At 38.1% G+C, this 17,262-nt stretch overlaps 1 protein-coding gene and 1 pseudogene across 3 annotated transcripts in view; one reads left to right on the plus strand and one right to left on the minus strand.

Annotated features, from left to right (window-relative positions):
* Positions 1-1,683: 1,683 nt before the first annotated feature.
* LOC104603398 (uncharacterized) lies at positions 1,684-6,433 on the minus strand (annotated as a pseudogene). The gene is made up of 4 exons (XR_016083821.1): positions 6,416-6,433; positions 5,092-5,323; positions 4,913-5,049; positions 1,684-4,822 (listed from the first exon to the last, which is right to left on the minus strand). The product of XR_016083821.1 is annotated as an uncharacterized LOC104603398 (transcript).
* A 6,330-nt stretch (positions 6,434-12,763) lies between these two features.
* LOC104601240 (polarity axis stabilization protein) overlaps positions 12,764-17,262 on the plus strand; it is a 37,325-nt gene continuing 32,826 nt past the window's right edge. Inside the window, exons 1-2 of one of the 2 annotated variants that reach the window (XM_010264516.3) lie at positions 12,764-14,908; positions 15,068-15,260. In XM_010264516.3, the coding sequence (XP_010262818.1) occupies positions 13,269-14,908; positions 15,068-15,260 (1,833 nt within the window). In that variant the 5' untranslated portion in view covers positions 12,764-13,268. Of the gene's footprint in view, positions 14,909-15,041; positions 15,261-17,262 lie in introns of both variants that reach the window. The other variant, XM_010264525.3, reaches the window with a different exon arrangement.

The following is a 17,262-nucleotide window of genomic DNA, read 5'->3' on the forward strand; positions in this document are numbered from 1 at the left end:
ATATTTAAATAATCTATAAAAATATTTATTTTTTTTATTATTTGAATTTTATTTATTTAGAGCTATTACATATTATTAAATATTTGAAAAGGATTTAAATTGATAATCCAAAAAAAATTAATTTAAATTGTTAGTACATAATTTCGTGATATATTTTGTAAAAATATAAAGTTACTTTTTTGTGTTTTTAATAAATATTTTAAAGTTATTTTATAATTTTGTTTGAATATTTAAACAATTCTTAAATTTTTTAATCCAAACTTTCTTTAGATAGATATAGATAAAAAGCATGGGAGAGGATAAATAGGAATTAGAGATAATTTAGGAGAGAAACTCTCTACTAAATTAGACATAATTGTGGAGATAAATAGGAATTAAAGATAATTTAGAGGATAAATAAGAATTAGAGATAATTTTGGAGAAAGTGAGGGAGGCAGTTTAGGAGATAAATAGGAATTAGAGATATTGTCTTTAATACCGTAATTTATGAAAGAAGACTTGAATTATACATGCCTTTTAGGAATGTTTGGAACCGTGGCCACTTTTCAAAAAAAAAAACGGTGCCATGTCGGATCCACATAGGCGTTTCAACAAATATCCATATATTTATTGTTTGGTTTAGGCGTTTATTGAAAAATCAGGCATGCCTCATAAACCGGGACCCCACGATGCATGAAACGTTAAATTTCCCCCAATGGTTGACTGATTGGCAATTACATGTATCCTATGTGGTGCTTACCTATCAACACATACATGAAAAACGGTGATGAAAATCACCTTACCAAACAGCATAGTGTTGCTCACTACCTACATGGCAGAAACACTCCTAAACAAAATTAAAGCATTTTTTTGTGAAAAACAGGTCTTGAAAATATGGGCATTTTTTCTTGAAAATCGATCCCAATAAATACACATGCTTCCAAACACCATCTTTATGTTTATAAACCATTAAGGGTTGTGTTGTTTTTATTTGGGCAAAAGCCCATTTTGTACCAAGCAAATTTTAAGTGCTAGCACTTCTAAAAAAGCAGTTTAAAGGCAAGAAGCCCCCACCAAAAGTAGCCTTATCTAATTGCTAAGAAAGCACTTTTTTCAAAAATTAGGATTTCTAGAAGCCCATTTAGGTAAAAAGACACTCCTAAATATTTGAAACCGTTAACCGGAAAGTATAAGTGATAACTATAGTGGGTGCCACATATGGGACCTGTTCACCAATTAAACTTTCTCTATTGCAAATAAAGAAATATGAAAAGAGAGAAAAATAAACTAAACTGAACCATTATGTCCGTCAACAAATTTTGCTTAGACTCAGTTTGGAAAGAGTGCGAATACAAATATATAAGGTGCAAATATATACAAAATAGTACAAAATACAATGTTTTACACTCTACATATTTGTATTTGTACTCCTTTCATGGCTCAATTAGGAAGGAGTACAAACACAGATATATAGAATGCAAAACCTTATATTTTATATTATTTTATATATTTACACCGTACATATTTATATTTGTACTCCTTCCAAACTGAGTCTTAATAAGATTTTGTATAGATACATCCTATATAAAATTTATACTTCAACTCAAATAAAGACGTGATAAAATTTATACAAGGAAGACTTGATCTTAGGGTAGAACATTCCATTTGCCAAAAAAAAAAAAAATCCATTTGCAAGTAAGAGGGTAGGGGAAATGGCACAATAATTAAAATAAAATAAAAAATAGAAAATAAAAGAACGGAAAAAAATAAAAATAATACAACTATAAACAGCTAACTTTAACTTTCTAAGTAAATCAATTGGGGTCGTATGTGACTGGGTCACAGTAGATTTTTCCACATATCAACTAGTAGTCATCCCCTCATAGTTTGGGTTATGGGAGCCACCATAGTAACTTGAGCCTGCTGCTACTGCTTTAATATGTTTCCACGGTATCCTCCAAACAAGGTTCAAAATATTGGTGTCACATAATATTAGAAAAGCAACTTCAGAGGTAGAGGAATAGTATCAGTAGAGCATAAATAAAGAAGGGTGAAAGAGTTAAGATACGCATATGCAACACACACTCAATTGTATGAATAACATCAATTAATTTAGGGAGTTTTCGTAGATGAGAAATTGGGTGGTGTGTTTTCATCTACACCACATTCCAACAGTTCTGCACCATGGACAAAAATGTATGTACGAATCTATACCACCCCTTAATGGGTATTCTACAAGGTGTGGCACATTTATGTCCATATCTTATGTTTGATTCCATGCATCTCAACTACAACATGTAAGATTATCTATGTCATTAATCATTAAAACATAATATTTTATTTTTAGTAATGTATATAATAGAAAAGCATTAATAAATTATAAAAAAGTAATTAATAATTAATAAAAATAATAATAATAATAATTAATAATACTAACAATAACATTAATAATATTTAATAACAAATAATGATATTAATATTAACTAAAATTAGTAATAATAATTATTAATATTAATAATTAATAATTAATAAAATAATGTTAACAACAATTAACAATATTAATAATAATAATATTATTATAATATTTGATAATAATTAATAATATTGTTACTAATTACTAATAATTGACCATGATTAATATAATATTCAAAATTTATTAATTAATAAAAGTATTATTAATAATATTACTAATATTGTTTTATGAAGTTATTGACAATTTGACATTCCTACTATTTATTTATGTAAAATAATAAATAATAAAACATACATTTATCCAATTAAATGTTATTACTTTTTCCATGGTTTTCAAAACCGGACTGAATCAGACGGTCGGACCGGAAAAATTAGGAACGATCAGGTGACTGGTTATGTTTTTCGCCAAAATTGGATTTTGGCCAAAAAATGTTGATTTGGTCAACAAACTATTGACTCGGGCGGTTGAACCGTTCAACGGTTTTAACCATTTTTTATTTTATTTTGGCCTTAAAACGTTGATTTGGTTAGCAAATCGTTGACTCGGGCAGTTGAACCGTCAATGTTCTACCGGCGTATCGGGCAAACCGATACCCTTTTATTTTACTTTTTTTTTTTTTCAAAACCGATTAAGGGGAGCCAGTTTAGGGCTCCTACACCCCCTGAACCAGTCAGACCCCCAATACACCCACTATAGGGGCATATCGGAGAGGTCCTGGAATGGTATATATCATCCGATACGGGCCGATACGTGTCGAAACTTTGAACCTTGCTCGAACCGTTCAACGATTTTGACCGTTTTTTTTATTTTTTCTGTTAGAACAAGTCGACCGTTCGATTCAAACGATCGGACCGAAAAAACTAGGAATCAATAAGGTGATCGGTTCTATTTTATGCCAAAACCAAATTTTGGCCAAAAAACGTTGACCACTTTTTATCTTTTCTATTTTTTCTGCCAGAACGGGCCGACCATTCAATGTATCGTGGATAACCACAATATCAAACACCACCTTAATAGGCAAACCGGATTGTTTGACAACGATTGAAGTTGCTATGTGCCATGCAACCCTAGCTTGTTGCTGAAGCATTTTGTTGAATTTTTTCAAATCGGGTAATCTGACTTACAAACCAACCCTAGAGTTTTACCGAAAAAAGGGTAAAATATAAAAACCTCCCCTGAAGTTTCTGGCAATCATAAAAACCTCCTCTATAGTTTCACTTTAGCAAAAATCTCCCCTTTATTTTTGAAAAATTCAACAAATATTTCCCTTCCGTTAAAGAGATGATTTTTTTTAAATACCTATTTTACCCTTTTACCATTAATGTGCATCTATTTTTACTAAAATAGCCCTGTCTCAGCAACTCAACGGTAGAGGAACCATAAGTCTATCCTTGGCTGACCAAATTAAACAAATTCACATCATGAGGCTTGCACTCCTATACTTCAACATTTGGATCATTCTCAACCCCTTCAACATTATACTCATTGTTGTCGCTAATGGCGAAAGATCCACTCCCCACTGTTGATGACACAGGAGGGCAGTTCTCAGGGTGGAGCTTCTTGGACAATGCCTCTTCCTTGTTAATGATGGCAAGCCAAGTCGCAATCTCCTTCGCTGTCATCTTGTCCTGTAAGCCAAGGCGCGAAGATTGTCGAAGGCTCCACTCTCAAGCTTCCCCTTCTTCGGAATGATGCTATAAACAAAGCCTTGAACTTTACAGAATCTATTATCTCTCACATATTGCAAGAAATCCAAAGCGGTTCATCAAATTAACCCATGAGCCTACCTCCCACCATAGTCTCCACTGACAGTCGACCCACATCCATCTCCCCGTCGTCGAATTCTAGGTTGGGGTTCCATCCTCATACCCGTTCCACATCAGCCTCTTCAACCCACTTTCGTCCAATCTCACCACGTATAGATCACTGTATGGTTGAAATTGATTCGGCATGGACACTGGCTCCGCCAATACGCCGCCCAAATTGGTTGTAATACCAGCCACGAGGAGTCCGGGCTGAAGCATACGTGATCGATCCTCTCCTTGTCTGCCTCTATTGATTCCTTTGCCCCTGCCACATAGACTCGTCGGAGTTCCATTCCATTCAGATGGATAAGGTATATATATGCTAAAGGCCTCCACGTTGCTAGGATTGTGCTGGTTAGACGAGAAGGCTATCAATTTCCCATCCGGCGACCAGTTGGACGGATCTCCCAGACCTAAACACTACGAACTTTCCGTCAGGTGAACACAACGGAAATGCATTGTTGCCCGTTTCCTCTCTTGTTAGAATTTTCACTTCAACAGGAATATCTTCCCGATCATCCATATCTTTTGGATTGAAGGTGATTCCCGCAATCCCGTCCGACGACTAGACGTTCTTCTCCGTCTGATTCCACGGGGTGTAAAACGCGATTCGGTATCTCCTGGAGCCGTCCAATCTCACTATCTTTATGCCAACATTCGCATCGAAGTTGTGGTTGAATGCGATCAGGTCACCGTCGGGAAAACACAAAGGGAATGATCCATTAAGCCAGAGCATTCTCAGCTCCCTCACCAGAGAAGTTACAAGTTCGAGATGCAGAACGATTGAGTCCCCTGAAGCCGACACACCTCAGAATCAGTGGTATCCGAGAAAACCTGATTTCAAGGAGAAAAAAGGATTGTAGTGGTGAAATTAAGGATTTACAGTCTCTGTTACCCTACAAAACAACTCTAGCTCTAGATCAAAGATCTCGATGTGCCTAAAGTTATTCTCTCGCCACCGATTTGCAACAACGATTCGTTTGTCGTCATAATGTGATGCCACCAGAGTAAATGCGTGGAGTCCCAGTGGGGTAACCCGATGAGGAGCTTCATATGCACCGAAAAGCTAGAAATTTTCTAGAAGATCTACTCGGAAAATGTTCCACCATCCAAAATTTATAAAAGGGTATAGGAGAAAAAAACGAAATTTGTAAAAAATATAGGTATTTTGAAAAAATATCATCTCTTTAATGTTTTCCATCTTGGTTATTGACGGAAGGGAGGTATTTGTTGAATTTTTAAAAAATAGAGGGGAGGTTTTTGCTAAAATAAAACTATAGGAAAGGTTTTTATGATTGTCAAAAACTTCAGGGGAGGTTTTTGTATTTTACCCAAAAAAAATAAAGAAAAGCAGGGGTACAATTTGGGGCGGGCTAAATTGGGATTTTGTCAAATTTTCAATAGACCTGATTCAAATCCCGAACCCAAAACAATGTAAAATGTTAACCCGGGCCACCCCTATAAAAAACCCTACTTGCAGCCCTATTGATTTTACCTATTAAAGGGTCATAGGCTCATTTTTTGAGTTCCCTGTATTCCTTGTAAAGAGTACGGATGTTGTCTGACCCGAGTTGTTCTGAATTAAAATCGCAGTCGAATAATCCTATCAACTAGGTGAAACTGAGGTGGAAGGATGAAGTTGCACACTGGAATTGATCAAGGAATGTTAGAGGCCTGAGGAGTTGGTCCCCAAGTAGGCACTCTGACGCTCAAGTCAATTGAATGAAAGGGTATGAAGCCGGGCCGAGTAGGGTAGAGTAGCATTGGTCCGAGCCGAAGAAGCAAAGTAGAAGTATAAAAGTCCAAAAGTCCCTTACCCTGAACAAAGATTACCTATTTATAACCGGAGGTCCATGTCCTATTTGGACGAGGCTTCTGGAGTTATTGGGATGAGGTTGCTCGTCAAGGTCTTCTGGATGACTCCTCTTCCCCGACAGGGTTCACTTCCTTGTCCATGCGGGACTCTCCTTCTTAGTCACACTTATCTATCCCACGTGGTGCTGACGTGGCTGGAGGGATAAAATGGCCGCAAAGGCTACCACGTGGCATCCATGGCCAGCTCAACCATAACCCAAACAAGCAAAATTTCACAAAAAACAGTGAACAAATCCAATCCGAGGCGAGAGACTCCACGAGCCCATCAAATTTTATCCTCAACCTGATCCGGTAAGCGCATGAATAGATACAGGACAATGCACAAGGTAGGAGTGAAATGTAACTCAATGCGCCATCAACACAAGTTGCATCAATGGATGGCCAAACGAGTCAAGACCCCCTACAACTCAATGGACTGTAATATCTTTAATTTGCAGAGAATGGAGATTCAGAAATACTTGATGAGAATAAACAAAAAAGAAAGAAAAATAAAAGAACTAGAAAGAAGATCTTGATTGCAGTACTTACAGGTTTGGTCCTCACTAACAATCTCTGCTACCTGTCCAAACGTCACGCAAGGGAATAAAAATGTAATAATAGGTGAGTTAGCAATTGTTGTTTAACTTCAGAACTCCATTCATGAACGCAGTGATAAGGAAGAAGCAATTAAAAGAGAGATTTTTATAGATTGTAAACTGTGCTTAATTGTAAATAGAAAACTTGGGCAGATTTCTATAGATTAATTTCTTCGTATTCATTGAGAGAGAGAGATGACTTAGAGTGGACTTGGAATTGGTAAGTGTCTTTTTCTCTCTTCCGAGGGGATAAAATAAAGAAATAGTTGTGGACTTGTGGTAAAGATTGAAGAGAAGGGAAGGCCATCCTTCTCCACACCACAATTAATAATTAACAATTAGTTATATAATTTCTTCTATTAGTCCAGCAAGTAGAAATTCGACTTTTCAGTCTCAACTACATGTCGCAGTGAGCAAGGCGTAATAGAAGTCGAGAATAATGCTCAGATTGGCGACTCATAGCATGCACCTCCCACCCTAGTTATTGGGAGGAACATCTCCATTTGATTAGTATGGTAAATGTACCAATGCACGCTGAGATGCGCATGTAGGGCGTTTGTGGGGCGCCCATGAAGCTTGTATTTCTTGTTTTGAATCTGTACCTAAGTTGTTGAAGCTGTATTAGGCGTTGGACACCTGGAACAAATTTTCAGACAGTGAAGGAATGAAACATCCTTCTAACGTGTTTTGATCATTTCAGGTAGCTGAGGGAGAACAGTAGTTCTACTTATAGTCTCATAATGCCTTACAAACAGAATGACTAAAATGAAAGCCAAAAGGATGACTCTCCAAGCTATATAAAGAGCTGAATTTGAGCTAAAATGAAAGCCAAAACGAAAGTCCAAATAATGGGGGCATCATCTCAAACTGAAGAGCCCTTTTCAAGATTATTCATAAGAATCAAAATTGGACATCTTAGGAAAAAGCCTATAGGTATTGAGCCTTAACTCTGATGGATCTACTTGTAATCATGATCTGCAACCAGAGTAGTTAATTTTGGTTTGGATATAGGTTTTGGCCTCCTTCAAAACGATTTTTTTAAGAAAAAGAAACTGTAGGAATTTCAAAATTTCAGACAAGATGCAAGGAAAAAAATCTGTTATATAAGAAAAGATTTTATATTCATTCCTATTTTATCTCTTTTTTTCCACATTTTTTCTCTCAATCATCTTCTGAGAACAGAAGATGAGCAAATTAGTTACGACGAGAACCGAGAAAGAGAAAACAATGAGAACAAATACAATAGAACATTGAGGTTGAAAAACCCTAGATTTTGAAGAACGAGGAAAAATCAAAACGAATGCAATGAAAGAAAAAGTTAAAACCACATACCTTGGAAGGGAACAGATCCGTCTCCAGAAATCTTACAGGGGTTGCAGTAACAGCGAATCAAAGAGCAGTAGGGTTTTCTACGGGAGGCACAGCTGAAACGAGATGGTCTTCCTCGATTTCTTCCTCGATTTCTTTCTCGAAGCTCGCCGTTGGATTTCTTCCTCGACGCTCGCCGTTCTCCCGTTCTTCCCTCGAAGCTCTCCTGGCTCGAAGGTCTGTATGCTCGTGAACCAAACCCTTGGTCGAACAAACAGATGTTTTTTACACGTACAAAATATCTGCACGTGATAGCGCTAATCTACTCGCACGAGTAGATTCTATTTAGCGTAAGGAGAAACCACCCATTCCGTAATAAGTATATATATAGATAATATATTAATAAAATAAATATTTATTTTTAATTTTATTATATTAATTTATTTAATGATTGTATATATAAATAATTATATATATGAAATTCATATAAAATTAGAATTATAAAATTTTAAATAAATAATTTTGACCTAGTCCATAGCCCGACCAGACCCATGGATCAATTTAGCCTACGACACAGTACAGGTTTGGGTCGTTAGCTGTATTGGGCCGACCCCTTAAATTATCTCAGAGGAAGACGGCATAGCCACACTTTACATGGATCGCCCATGGGTAGAGGTGGATTCGAGCCGAGCCGAATAGTCCCAGGCTCGAGCTCGGCTCGAGACTATTCTATAAGGCTCGAACTCAATTCGGTTCTAGCTAGAACCTTGAGCTCGAACTCAGCTCGAGTCAAAAGTTCATAAATTCGAATTCGGCTCATCTCGGCTCGTTTTATATTTTATAAAAATGTTTTATTATATATAATTCTTTATTTTATATTTAAAAAGTAAGAATTATAATAATTAATAATTATAATATTTTTATTATATATATTATTTTTCTATAATTTTATTATATATTATATATATATTAAATATCAAATATCATAAATCGAGCTCTGCTCGCTTAATAATTTAGCCTCAGCTCGTGAAAAATTCAGCTCGTTGCCACCGTGGATAACGGATAAGGAGCGTACGGCAAGAAAGATGCGGTGTATACAGCTTACGATGGCGAGAATCATGGAGAGGGAGGCAGGGGAGGGGAAGGAGCGAGGAGATATATATGACATATGGATTTGCCGATTTGGCATGGTCATCCGTTACCCAGATAACGAATCCCGAAAAGGAGATGCTAGTAATCTGAAGAGGAAGAATGGCTTGTAGCTGGCAAATCATGATGTGGCATTCACCCGTTCCCTATTGCGATTTGAGATTTTTTAACATAGGTTCAGAACAAAGAAAGCAGAAAAGAGATGGAGAAAGCTATTTTACCTGTTTGAGCGATGATTTGGTGTCCTTCCGCCCCTTTTTTTTTTGTTTAAAACAGAGAAACTCCACCACTGTTTTTCATGCAAAGAAAAGAAAGCATCTGCTTTTCGTCCAAAACCGAGAAAGAATGGTTGGGTTGTGATTTAATCGTGAGAACACCGAAAGCGTTCCAGTTGGACAAGATCACGTGATAAACCCTCCTAAAATCGTGGACGAAACATGACTCTTTTGAAAACCATCCGACGAGGCCAAGATACTTGTTGAGTGCGTAACATACATTCTAATTGAGAATACAAAATGTTGGAGGGCAGAGAGGATGTGAGTTTCTGGTATGATAACTGGCTAGGGACTGGGACTCTCTTCTCTCACGCAATTGATGTCGAAAACATGAACCATGGTTTGCTTGTTAAGGAGGTAGAATCACGGGATCATGTTTTCGTTTTGGCAAGGAAAATCTTCCCTCTGTCTCTGTGTGAAACGGAGACTCTTTGGCAGTGTGTTACTCGGTGGTTTTCTTATGCAGGCAATAGAAAAGATGCATGGGCTGAAACGGTAAGATCGATACCAGTTCTAGTTATGTGGGAAGTTTGGAATGAAAGAAATAAAAGGAAATTCGAAGGTAAATCATCATGTTCGGCTTCAACGGTGGTGGGTAAAGTAAGACGATGGTTGACGGAATTTTGCACACCCCCAGGCCCCAGCCCTAAGGGAGGAGTTTATTCAGTTAAAAAAGCTTTGGGTGTTAACGTTGAACCTAGGTACGGTGCTCGATACAAGCTAGTCTGGTGGATTCCCCCGTGCTGCAATACTATAGCGGTGAACATAGATGGTGCAGGTGCAGCTAGGGGAAACCCGGGTGTAGGAGGTGGTCGACAAACGGTTTTTTGTATGCTTTAATTTTTCAAAATAAATATTATGGGCAGGTAACAAATATGAAAGCTTAAAAAGATGGGCTTCAACTTGCTTGCTCCATGGGCTTTACCTATTTAAGTATCCACTCATACAGCCTTGCTTTGGTTAATATGGTTCCCTCTGGTATGAATTACAGGAAATTAAAAACATGATACAACGGATACAGTTTACCATGTCACGTTGTTACGACTTACAGGGAAGCAATTCAATGGCGGATGCTTTGGCATATGAGGGATGTGATACTGGTCGAGATGACCTCTACCTATCTGGCGATACTCTTCCGCATAAGGCTTTCAGGAATGACTGTCTATAGAAGTGTCAATCGGACGGATTTGGTCCAACCCAATCCAGTCCGATGCAAGTCCACTTATAAATAGACACTGAATCCAATCCAGTTCAAATTGGATACAAACCAAATCCAATCCATTAAAATGTAAATGGATTTGAAACCGAATGAAATATCAAAAATTATATAAAAGCATTTCTGTAAAAGTACTTTGATAAAAATATTCTCATAAATGTGATTTTATAAAAGCACTTTATCGAAAGTATTTCGGAAAAGTGCTTTTATAAAAGCATTTTATTGAAAGTACTTCTATAGACTTTTATAAAAGTACTTTTGTAGAAGTGCTTTTGTGAACTTTCGTAGAAGTGTTTTTATAAAATTATTTTTGAAAAGTACTTTGGAAAAGTGCTTTTGTAAAATTACTTTTTATAAAAGTACTTTCGTAAAAGTACTTCTGTGTGTGTTTTTATAAAAGTGCTTCCATAAAAGTAGTTCTATAAAAGTGCTTTCATAAAAGTACTTCCGTAAAAGTTTTTTTGTAAAAGTGATTTCCTAAAAGTGCTTTTGTGTAAAAGTACTTTTATAAAAGCGCTTTCATAAAAGCACTTTTTTAAAGTGATTTTATAAAAGTGCTTTTAGCCTTTTATAAAAGTTCTGTAAAAGTGCATTCATAAAAGTACCTTTGTAAAAGTATTTTTTATAAAAGTACTTTTGTAAAAATAGTTTTCATAGAAGTACTTTTGTAAAAGTACCTTCATAAAAGTGATTTTATGCTATTTTCGGTTTTGATTGATTTCAAATTGGACAAGGGTTTGGCCTCATGATCGGATTATTGGAAATTTGGTTTATGTCTAATTCAAACCAATAAGAATATGGACCAATTTATTTTAGATTGGCCCAATCCAATAATTATAATGACCCATCCAAATTCAATTTGATAAGGTTTGGATCGAATTGGATCCAAACCAAAACCGGTCAATTGACACCCCTACTATCTAGGGCTTCCTTATCTTTGTTGTTTATAGTTGTTGGGTGTTCCCTAGATAGCTTTTATGAGCCAATTGAACACTTTGTATATATTTTTCAAGGGGGTAAAGTATTCTCGTTCCACCCTTCATAGGTTTGATTTATTTGATTATTAAGCTCGAGTGACAATTTGGTCCTCGAACTTTAAAATGCAACAATCCAATACCCAAATTTCAAACGTGACAATCCAGTACCCGAACTTTCAAAATGTAACAATCCAGTACCTGCCGTTAACCGATTTGTTAATCGACCATTAAGTGACATTTGAAAAGTTAAAAATGCCCTAAGAATGCCATATAATTATTTTTTATCAACCATCTAGGCATTGACTTTTCTTAAAAAAAATACAAAGAAAATAAATGGTTTTATATTGATAGAAGATTTTCTTAAAAAAAAAAAAAAAACATGCAAGGGCTTCAACTAAGGGTGATCATGGACCGGGCTGGATTGGGTTCCAGGCCTACATATTTCAGGCAGAGTCTATTGAGACCAGGCCTGATCAGGGCCTTAGACCCAGCTGGGATTGCATACAAATACCAGCCCAAGCTTGGAAATTTATGGGTCAGGCTGCTGGAAACTATCAACCTACAACCTTAGCTTCAACCACAAGCCAATCCAATGCTTGCAATGTTGAGCAAACTTTGACACATTATCTCATTTAACCTAATCTTTCATAGCAACACTGTCCATCTCCACCTCCAAACTAGTAACTAATTTCAAATGAACTCATAAATGCTTTATTACATGTTAGTGTATGTATATAAATGGGGTTTAGTCAGGGCCAGGTCAGAAGTGGGGCTAACCGGACCCGGACCAACCCAAGAGTTAGCATCTAGGCTGGGGCTCACCCGTAAATTCCTCTGGTCCAGCTGAGGCCCAGGCCAAAGTTGGACGGGCCTAGCCGGGCTAGAAATCGCTCTCCCTAGCCCCTAGCCCCTAGCCCCTAGACCGTGATGTTAATAAGAACATCTTTATCAATGAAAACACAGACACTTGTCTTGGACCACTGGTGCTACTGCTACCTCCGGTATGGAGCGATCCGGAATTCGGACCCGGTACACCCCATTGACAATATAATAGCTTTTTTATGCATAAATTTAGAAAAAAATGAAGTTTTTAGTCATTAATAAATGATAATTTAACAGTACTAAAATGTTAACCCATCACAGAGAGTCACGACCTCCATTGTTTTGGTTCTCCTTGGGGCTGGGTTATAATCAACGTCTGAAAGTGAGAGAATTGAATTTGTTTTGGTAGATTATCTGACAATGAAATTATGAAAAGGAAGCTCGGGATTTTAGATTTGTGTAAACTTAATATTTATCTAATAATTGAAGCAGCCATAGTACATGAACGAACTCGGCAACTCGCTTGCGCAATCTCCATTTCTACAGAAGAAGAAGAAGAAGAAGAAGAGGAAGAAGAAGAAGAAAGGGCATTTCTCATGTATTGTGGTTGTAGTTGATCCGTTGTCGAGCTTTTGTTTTCCGATCTTGATTGAAGCATCGATTCAGGTAAACAAAACGCCCTCCTTAGATCTTCTTAATCTAGCGAACCCTCCGAGACGTTCAAAACCGAGAACGTTTTTAATAGTAGCCGAAGATGTTAGGATTAGGATTAGGTCTTCCGTTAAATCCTGTCAACGTATTCAATCGATGATATATGGTGTTAGACGGATGTGAGATGAGTCGGTCTCCTTCTTTCTCGTTGAAGACAGAATCCGGTTGTAAGGTTGACCCAAAAGCTTTGAAGCGATGGGTTGTCGCTTTTTGTATCATTAGGTTCGATCTTGAGCAGGGTCAGGTCATTGAGGAGTGTTATCCACCGGATTGTCTCACGCAAGATGAAGAGCTCGAAATTGCTTTCAGTTCCTTTCCTGATTCTGTGTCCCAGCACCAAAACCGCTCGAGCATCCACGACTGTATCTTCTTTTTTCGGTTCCGAAGGCGAGAGACTACTCAATTGGGAAATGTATCTTCTTCGGAGAGAGTTGAAGCAGAAGAGAAAGTGGTATCTCCAAAGTCTGTAGATAATAGGGCACTCAGAAGGTCGAGCAGTAGCAGTAATGCTAATAGCCCAAGGTACATGTATGGCTATGTATTCAATAGGCAAAGGCAGGATGAGAGGCTAAAGCGAGGAGGAGAGCAGAAGTCTGTGGTCATATTGTCTTACTGTCCGTTCTCGAGTGTGTTCAGGCCTTTGTTACAAATATTAGGTCCTCTGTTTTTTGACATTGGTAAGAGAGCTCTGGAGCAGATTGCTTCTTGCGTCTCAACATGGCCTGCTCCTGTACCAGGTAAACTAATGGAACTTCCTATAGGGAACGCTACACTTAAAGTAAACCTGCCGCCTGCTCATAGCTTGCCATTGGAGTGGGGGGTCGTGTCGGATGAGTCTTTCTCCTCTATGGCTCCTTCTCTTCCTACAAACCAGTCAGTCCCGCAGGGTCTCTTCCATGATGCTGATCTTTTTGGTATATTCAGGGGGATTCTTTTGCAGCTTTGGGTGCTCTGGGAGCTCTTGATTATCGGTGAGCCCATTCTTATAATAGCGCCAACGCCACCTCAGTGTTGTGAAGCTGTTGCCAGCCTTGTAAGTCTAGTCACCCCACTCTTGTGTAGTGTTGATTTCAGACCTTACTTCACCATTCACGACCCGGATTTTGCCCATCTCAACTCTCTTAGTGAAGGAGACACTTTTCCTCCAGTGGTTCTGGGTGTGACAAATCTCTTCTTTCTTAAGGCTCTTCGAAATATCCCCCACATTGTTTCAGTTGGTAGCCCTGCTCCTAATTCGAACCGGTTGGCTGCTGCTCCCAGGATCTCCTCTACTGGCAGGATTTCTGGTAAACCAGAAGGACTTGGTTTACAACAACTTTCCTTAAAGAGGTTTTCTCCATCAAGTTTGTTGAGTGCTGTAAAGTTGAGGAGAGATGGTCCTCTTTGTCTCATGACAGAACACAAGGAAGCCATTTGGAGCACCTATGCTGCTACAACCAAACCAGACACTGCTATCTTAAATAGGCTTATTGATGCAGGCATGTCCCCAAGGATTGAGGAGTCAATGTCAGTTGTTAACAATGAGATATTGAGGCGGCATTTTTTTGAACTTACTACCAACTTCCTTTCTCCTTTTGCTCGATACTTGAGAGCCACTACACCTTCAGAAGGAACTTCTCCTTTCCTAGATCCTCCTCCCCTGCCTCGATTTGATGCTGAAGAATTCCTGGACAACTTATCAGCAAGGGGTCCAGGGAAGTTCTTGTCAAAGAGGATGAGGGCTAATTGGCTGGACCTGTACAGGTAATGCATCTACCTGTCATTGGACTGCATTTTATTGCCATTGATTGTACATCTAGTAAACCCTCTCCACTTCTTTTAATTCTATCACTACCTTTTCTGTTTCTTTTTTCCAATGTTGTCTCTGGTGAATCAGTGCTGCTTCATTTCCTTTCAACACAGGCGCTTTTTGAAAGGACACAACTTTCTGCCATGGTTCCAGAGAAGGCGTGCTGTTGCTGAACAAGAACAACAGAGATTATGGAGGCAGGCAAGAATGAGGACCAACATCCAAGAGTTCATATCAAAAATGTCTGAACTGGAAATTGTTGATTCATTCAATGCTATTGAGAGACATTTACTTGGAGAAATACAGGTAGGAACTTCTAATGCCGAGATAATTTTCTTTGTTTTCCTTGGTGTGCTATAAGATAATTCTTAATGGCCGACTAATCATGATCGTTCCATGATAATATTAGCAAAAATTACAGAAAGTTGTCTGACTCATGGGACTTGGCACCCGATATTAAACATAAGTTGATATAAATATAGAGATAAAAACATTTCACGAAATATAGTTTCAAGAGGAATTAGAGAACAAAATGGAAGAATGACTTTTAATGAGGCATCAAGTGGTAGTCCCCTTTCCTTTTTACTCTGATAGTGGATGTTTTGAGTGTGTTTATAACTAGGGCTGACTCAAGAAATTTAATCAAAGGTTGGGAGAATCGAGAGGCATCAAGTGGTAGTTATAGTGTTACACACTTACAATTTGCAGATGATATCATTTTATTTTGTGAAGGGGAACCAGAGGAGATGGAGAATTTGAAACTTTTAGTGACACACTTTGAGAGGGTCTCTATTATGAAGGTCAATTGGAATAAGAGCTACGTAATGGGATTAAACAAGCAAGAAGAAGAGGTGCTACCTGTGGCAACATCTCTAGGTTGTGGGGTAAGTGATTGGCCTATGGTTTATTTAGGTTTGCCTCTAGGGGGAAATCCTAGGTCAGAGAGTTTCTGGCACCCAGTTTTGGAAAGATTCACAAAGAAATTAGCAGATTGGAAGAGAAATTACATCTCACTAGGGGGTAGAATCATTCTAATCAAGTCTACTTTTCGCAACCTATCGGTATGTTTCTTGTCCATTTTCAAGCTTACTGTTAAGATAGCAAGTCAAATTGAAAATCCGATGAGGGGCTTTCTTTGGGAACCAGGTGACTCAAAAAAGGATTATCTAGTGGAGTGGTAAATTGTCACTAGGAGGTGAGAAGACAAAGGCTTAGGCATTGGTATATTACATTAAGAAACCTAGCCTTGTTAGGAAAGTGGTTATGGAGATTTCCCTTAGAGTAGGGTTGCTTGTGGCATCAAGTGGTAGTAAGCATTCATGGCATGGCATCAAATGAATGGAATGTCGGGTTTGACCCCAAGGCCTCTCACTTTTCCCCCTGGAAAGCAACTGTTGGAGTTCTACCTTCTTTTCAACCTTTCATAAGGTATGGTGCTTGCTCAGGTAACAAAATTTTGTTTTGAGAGGATACTTGGATTGGGAATGCTCCTCTTAAGGACATGTTCTCGGTTATGTATTCTCTTTCTTTAAACAAATTGAAGGTCATTTCCTCTGTTCGTATGAATGAGGGTTCTCAGGATTTGGGACTGAAGAGAGGGTTGAGGGACTTAGAAGTGGCCTTCGCAGATGAGCTATTCTCTTTGTTGGGTGTTGTTTTTCTAGACCAGTCTTGCCCAATAATATAATTTGGTTAGAGTCCTCCTTAGGGATTTTTTCTTGCTCTTTGTTTTTCAATGCTTTACTTAGTTCTAATGTTGTACCTACCCCTTTTCCTGCAAAACAAGTCTGGGGTACTTCTGTTCCACCAAAGGTAAGGGCTTTCTACTGGGATGTAGTTCTTGAAAAGGTCAATACTTTGGACGTACTTCAAAGAAAAAGGAAAGATTGGTGCCCATCACCACATGCCTGTTGCCTTTGCCTGAGGAGTGATGAGACAGTGGCTCATCTATTTATTTCCTATCCTTTTACTTCTTGTATTTGGGATTGGTTCCCCTCTCTATTTGGTTGCAGGTGGACTCCTCCTTTGTGTGTGCAGAACCTTTTCAACTCTGTCCTCTTCCAGTTACCATAGAAGAGAGGCAGGGTGATGTGGAAAACAACAAGAGAAGCTGTTATATGGTCAGTGTGGGAAGAGAGAAATAATAGGATTTTCCAAGGGTAGGAATGACCCAAGGAAGCACTTATAGAGGGCGCCACCACCAAGGATCATACTTTGCCTGAAAGCTTTGGAGCTTTTTAAAGACTTTTCCTTTACTGACTTCACTAGAGGGTGGAGTGTCATAGCTGGTTCCTCATCCTTCTCCCCT

Source organism: Nelumbo nucifera, chromosome 3, assembly GCF_055504915.1.
Source record: "Nelumbo nucifera cultivar China Antique chromosome 3, China Antique-T2T, whole genome shotgun sequence".
NCBI classification, from domain to species: Eukaryota; Viridiplantae; Streptophyta; class Magnoliopsida; order Proteales; family Nelumbonaceae; genus Nelumbo; species Nelumbo nucifera.